Source organism: Lipotes vexillifer, unplaced genomic scaffold, assembly GCF_000442215.2.
Source record: "Lipotes vexillifer unplaced genomic scaffold, Lipotes_vexillifer_v1.1 scaffold205, whole genome shotgun sequence".
Classification (NCBI taxonomy): domain Eukaryota; kingdom Metazoa; phylum Chordata; class Mammalia; order Artiodactyla; family Lipotidae; genus Lipotes; species Lipotes vexillifer.
The window spans coordinates 1,101,798-1,108,642 of NW_006781396.1; the positions used below are offsets into that span (position 1 = coordinate 1,101,798).

General features: G+C 41.1%; 1 protein-coding gene across 3 annotated transcripts in view; it reads left to right on the forward strand.

The window, feature by feature from the left end:
• The window catches only part of MICU1 (mitochondrial calcium uptake 1), a 219,321-nt gene that overhangs the window by 209,345 nt on the left and 3,131 nt on the right, over positions 1-6,845 (forward strand). For all 3 annotated transcript variants that reach the window (XM_007454676.1, XM_007454675.1, XM_007454677.1), the window contains one exon: positions 2,705-2,794. In XM_007454676.1, coding sequence (XP_007454738.1) covers positions 2,705-2,794 — 90 coding nt within the window. The remainder of the gene's footprint in view (positions 1-2,704; positions 2,795-6,845) is intronic.

Below are 6,845 nucleotides of genomic sequence, written 5' to 3' on the forward strand. Positions count from 1 at the left end.
GCCAAGAGCTTCGCTGACATTCTTGGATATTATTTAGTTAATGGTTTATTTTAAAGAGGAAAGAGTCTATCTTCATGGGGAAAAGGATAGGCACTTGGAACATCAAGAAGAATTAGCACTACTATATAGCACAGGGAACGCTACTCAGTGCTCTGTGGTGACCTAAATGGGAAGGAAACCCAAAAAAGAGGGGATATATGTATATGTGTAGCTGATTCACTTTGCTGTACAGTAGAAACTAACACAACATTGTAAAACAACTATACTCCACAATTAAAAAAAAAAGAATTGGCAATAGGCACTCTGCCCTGAGAAAATGGAACTGGGAAAGAGAAAAAGAGGGTAGTTATCAGTTATAACAGGTGTGGTATTGGTGTGAAAAAGGCATGGTTAACAAACATTGGCAGAGAGAGTAATGGTTAACATAAAGCATTCATGTTTATCTACATAGAACAGGTTTTGAGCCACTTCTCAGGACACATTTCTGTGGCCGCAAAGGGTAATTCAGTAAATGATCACAGTTTGAGAGCATCCAGTGTCTTCTGGTCTGATTCTCTTTTCGCTGAGCAATCTTCTGAGGTGAACTGAGTTTCCTTAGTAGATTTTCCTACTGAGAAGTATAATGACCAACTGTCATCAGTTTAGTTCTCTTAACAGTTACTATTTTCATTGTAAATTGGCCTTCTGGTTTTCTCTTCTTTCCCCGGGCCATTTAGTTAGCAGGAATCAGTTCTTCCTGAGCCGACTGAGAGAATCAACTGTCTAGACCTATGAGGCTGTTTCTAAACCCTAGAATTTCTACAGTCTAGTAGAGGCCCCATCTTCCCCATCAGCACTTAACCACATCTCGTGAACATCCACACAATAATATATTCTGCTTAAGTCTTTTAGTTCCAAGGGATGTTGATTCCTCTTTCACTCTCACATCCCGTGAAGAGGGGCGGTATGAGCAGTAACCTAAAGCTGCAGGAGGAGGAATCTGACTCTTCCCACTCTCGTGAGCAGCCTAGTCCTCCTCCAGACAGAGGCTGTGGACACTAAGGTACAGCCCAGCTTGTGGCCTTTATACCTTTCTTCTACCCTTCACCACACAAGATCTTCAGCTGTTTCTGTGTACCTCCACCCCTATCCCTCACCCTCAGATTCTAGAAAACGCCAATAAACCATTGTTTGCACTACTAAGCCACCTCAGCAGCTATTCTGTGGCATCCCCTCATTTGAATATGAGAATATTATACCTAAAGAGATCAGGTGACTCCACCACAGCAAGTTGATGGAGCCAGGACTAGAGCTCAGGTCTTGTGACTTGCAAGCAGTTTTTCTACTGCGTCTCCTTGCTCCTCTGCATTGTTCTGGCATTTGTATCAGCTGACCTCAGGGGCCCTGTGGTGAATATAATGGAAGCTATAGAGGTGAAGTGAAAGAGCAAATGCAGAAAAAAAATGACAAGAAAGAACTGAAATTATAGGAATGAAATAAGCAGAGAAGGCACACTGCCTTTAGTTTAAGTTCACATTGCTTCTAGAAAAATCTAATCTGAGGTTTATAGATATGAACACTTCATTGCTAGTTGGTTCATAAATAGAAATTCATCTTTTTCTTTCCTCTGAGTTTTACCTCACTTAAGAGTGTGTCTATAAGCAATAACATAATTTATAGATGTAGCTGGATCAGGCTTGAGGATAAATGGCAGAGAAGGCAGGGGAAATTGCCTAGTCCTTCCTGGCTTGTTTTTTGTGAGAACCCAGTTCTCACGTGATTGCTAGTGTTTAACAGTAAATGTCAGAGAAAGAAAAAATGGCAAGAGAGAAGAGATTTTCTGATGAGATCTGGAAAAAGAAAAAAAGAGAGAGACTGTATGGATCTAGTGAGATGGGGCCACTGCTTCTCCCAAGGGGCACAGTTGGGAAAGACAAAGTGGCTGATGGAAAACCTGTTGGGAGGAAGGGCAGGACCTCAGCCATGCAGATTCTCCACTGTCAGTCAGTAACGGGTGGGTGAAGCCTCAGTGCACTCAGACAAGTCTCCTTGTTCCCCACTTCCCCATCCTTTCTCTGCCTCATTATTTCCTTGACTTTCTGTTATTGTGCTCTTTCCAGTGGGAGGGAAATGCCAAGACGGAGACTATCAGGCATTCTTTATTTTTTTTCAAGGCACTCTTCTGGTAATAATTTATTAGAAAAGCCACCGCTGCCTGCTGAAGACTTAGAATTCCATCCTTAAATATTATGTGGATTTTCACTTTTTAAATTTTTATTGTGGTAAAATATATATAACAAAAGTTGCCATTTAAACCATTTTTAAGTATGTAAGTCAGTGGCATTAATTACATTCACAGTGTTGTACAACCATCACCACTATTTCCAAAACTTTTCCATCACCCCAAACAGAAAATCTGTACCGATTAACCACTAACTCCCCAGCCCCTTGTAATCTCCAATCTACTTTCTCTATAAATTTAGTATCAGGCATTCTTACTTAATTATATATACCTCCTAAACTGTGGCAGCAGTAGAAAGAAAATGGAATCTGAAGTGAAAAGGAAAGGGGGTTATGGATTAAAAACTGAATTATCATTTTCTTAAATGTGATGTAAATACACTTGAAAATTTTTTATTGTGACTGAATAGTTTTATCCTTCCATTCAGAGAAAGCAAAATGAAAGTCCCTCTGCTGTGCTAACTCAACATCTTTCTTCTTTCAGTAACCATGCAGCAGGTGGCCAGGACAGTGGCTAAAGTGGAACTCTCAGATCACGTGTGTGATGTGGTGTTTGCGCTCTTTGACTGTGATGGTGAGTGGGGCCCTCTGGAGTCCGGCGGAAAAGCCAAGCCTTACTGCCCTTGAAGTAGACACTTTTATGATGGAGCCTTGCAGCCAGCTCCAGGGTACCAGCCTAGACTGCTTCAACTTCCCCATTTCCCACATCAGTAGCTCAGCCCTCAGACTCATGACATTGAGAAATATCACCCCTGGTCCTGGTTTGTGTTCTCCATTTCTTCTTATAATTCTAATTTGCCTGTAGGCCTAAATTCATTTATGACCCTAAGGATCTTAAAAATAAAAACAAGGGAATTCCCTGGTGGTCCGGTGTTTAGGACTCCCCGCTTCCACTGCAGGGGGCACGGGTTCAATTCCTGGTGGGGAACTAAGATCCCGCATGCCGTGTGGCACGGCCAAAAAAAAATTAGACCCAGCTTACTGCTTAGTAGATAGCAGCACTTGAATATTTGAATGTCTCTAGGAAGAAGATGGTACTGATCACTCTACCACCCAGGGCACATTTCAGTCATTTACAACCCATCATAGCATTCCAGCTGCACACCAAGGTCTGTTGTGTCTGTGAGCACTCTGCAGTTTATTTAGCCCATTTAAGAGATCCTGGTTCTGCTCTGGCCTTATTTCTCAGCTATGTTGGCTGATACAATGATGATAATATTAACAATGGAGGCTCACAGTTTTTTCTCTCTTTTTTTTTTGCCTTAAATTTGTTTATTTTTACTTTATTTTTACTTTATTTTTATTGGAGTATAGTTGATTTACAATGTTGTATTAGTTTCAGGTGTGCAGCAAAGTGAATCAGTTATACATACACATCTATCCACCCTTTTTTAGATTCTTCTCTCATATAGACCATTATAGAGTACTGAGTAGAGTCCCCTGTGCTATACAGTAGGTCCTTATTAGTTATCTCACAGTTTTTTCATTGCTTACTATGAGCCGGATACACTGTGCAAGCTGCTCGTTTAATCCTCTGACACAGGAGTAGTTATTAACCACATTTTACAGATAAGGAAGCTGCAACTCAGAGAGGTTAAGGAGTTTTCCCAGGATCACAAAGGTAGTATTAGATAGCAAATCCAGGATTTGAACCAAAAGTGTACTGCCTCCCTCTGTACTATATGACCTCCATTCCCTGTCTCACAGCCAGGATTCACTGTTCATCTTCCTCCAGGAAGCTAGGCTCACAGAATTCAAGAACAGATCAAAAGCTCCTGCATGTGTGAAACCTTCCCTTTTGATCCCAGCATAATGAATCACTCTGTTTTCTTTATTCCTTAACTTGGTTCAGTTTGTCCACATTGCTACATGTTACACTCCATCTCTGTGTATGTGACTTAATGTCCCTACCAAATTGTGAACTTTGTATGGGTAGTTACAAGTCCTATCCACCTTTGGATCCCCCCTCCCCTGCAAACAGGACCTCAGACAGTACTTTGCACATAACAGGTGTTCATTAACTTTTTGTTTGTTTTTTATTTTTAGTTGTGCCAGGTCTTAGTTGCGGCAGGTGGGTTACTTAGTTGTGGCATGCAAACTCTTAGCTGTGGCATGCATGTGGGATCTAGTTCCCTGACCAGAGATCGAACCCACATCCCCTACATTGGGAGGTGGATTCCCAACCACTGCACCACCAGGGAAGTCCTCATTAACTTTTTAAGTTGAACTTGAGTTATTTAAATCTCCCCCCGAACCCACAACCGAGGTTTGAGTGAAAGGAAGCCCCAGAGCGAGGACAAGGAGAGTCCTTATCCACAGGGAAGGATGGTTATTCTCTAGAGCTGCCCTGTCCAATATGATACCACAGTTACATGTGGTTATTTAAATTTAAAGTAATTAAAATTGAATACAATTTAAAACTCACTTCTTCCAGTATCACACGTGGCTGGTGGCTCCTGTATTGAAAATAGCACAGATAAAAACGTTTCCCTCATCGCAGAGTTCTAATGGACAGCACTGCTGCAGAGAAAGTAACTCTCCCCAGGTTTTGTTTTTACTCTAATCACTTTTAGGTAGTTTGAGTTTTTTTCCAAAGAACATTTTTATAATTTTTGAAGCCAGTATCCAAGAGCTGGTTTGTGAAGTGAGTATGGGAGTAATGACAACCAGCATCACAGTTCCCCTCTTCTCCTGGGAAGTCCTGGGAAATGTTTGATTTTCCAGCCTTTTAGAAGGAGGCTCTATCAATATCTACTTCTATTACCTTTAAAAAATCATTTTATCTCTGGGACCTAATTTTTTAATTGACATATAATTGACATATAACATATTAGTTTCAGGTGTACAACATAATGATTCAATATTTGTGTATATTGCAAAATGATCACCATAATAAGTCTAGTCACCATACATGTTACAAATTTTTTTTCTTATAATGAGAATTTTTAAGATCTACTCTCTTAGCAACTTGCAAATATTCAATACAGTGTTTTTAAATATAGTCTTCATGCTGTACATTATATCCCCATGACTTACTTATAACTGGAAGTTTGTACCTTTTGAATCCCTGCACCAGAATTCATCCACCTCCACCCCCCACCTCTAGCAACCTCTAATCTGTTCTATATATCTATGAACTCAATTATTTTTGTTTGTTCGTTTTAGATTCCACATATAAGTGAGATCATACAGTATTTGTCTTTCTCTGATTTATGTCAGCATAATGGCCTCAAGGTCGATCCACATTGTCAAAAATGGCAAAGTTTCCTTCTTTTTTATGGCTGAATAATATTGCATCGTACACACAATATATATACACATACACCCATATCACATTTCCTTCATCCATTCATCTGTCCATGGACACTTAGGTTGTTTCTGTGTCTTAGCTCTTATAAATAATGCTGCAGTGAATATAGGGGTGCATATATCTTTTCAAGTTAGTGTTTTTGTTTCTTTCAGATAAATACCCAGAAGTGGAATTTGGATCATATGGTAGTTTTATTTTTAATTTTTTGAGGAACTTCCATACTGTTTCCCATAGTGGCTGCACCAATTTACATTCTCTCCAACAGTGCACAGGGTTCCCTTTTCTCCATATCCTGGCCAACACTTATTTGTTGTTGTTGTTGTTGTTGTTAACAGCCATTCTGACAGGTGTGAGGTGGTATCTCGTGGCTTTGATTTGCATTTCCCTGATGATTAGTGATGTTGAGCATCTTTTCACGTGTCTATTGGCCATTTGTATGTCTTCTTTGGGAAGCATCTGTTCAGGTCCTCTGCACATTTTTTAATCAGGTTGTTTGGTTTTTTGCTGTTGAGTTGCATAAGTTCTCTATATATTTTGCATTTTAGCCCCTTATCAGTATATGATTTGCAGATATCTTCTCCTGTCTGGTAGATTGCCTTTTCATTTTGTTGATGGTTTCCTTTGCTGTGCAGAAGCTTTTTAGTTTGATATAATTCCACTTGTTTATTTTTGCTTTTGTTACCTTTGCTTTTGGTGGTACATGGGGTTTATTTTCTTTTTGTTTGTTTGTTTTGGGGTTTTTTTGTTTTTGTTTTTTTTAATTTTTTTATTTTTGGCTGCATTGGGTTTTCTGCTGCTCACGGGCTTTCTCTAGTTGTGGCGAGTGGGGGCTACGCTTCATTGCCGTGCGCAGGCTTCTAATTGTGGTGGCTTCTCTTGTTGCAGAGCATGGGCTCTAGGTGCATGGGCTCCAGTAGTTGTGGCACACGGGATTCAGTAGTTGTGGCTCACTGGCTTAGTTGCTCCGTGGCATGTGGGATCTTCCCGGGCCAGGGCTCGAACCCACAAGAGAAGCCCGGGGTTCATTTTCTTAATCTACAGAAAAGGGAAGTAGATATTAAATTCGAAAGCCATTGTCATTTCTACCAGTGCAAGATGTTAGGTCAAAATGCCAGGGGAGGGCTTCCCTGGTGGCACAGTGGTTGAGAGTCCACCTGCCGATGCAGGGGACGCGAGTTCATGCCCCGGTCTGGGAAGATCCCACATGCTGCGGAGCTGCTGGGCCCGTGAGCCATGGCCGCTGAGCCTGCGCGTCCGGAGCCTGTGTTCCGCAACGGGAGAGGCCACGGCAGTGAGAGGCCCGCGCACCGCAAAA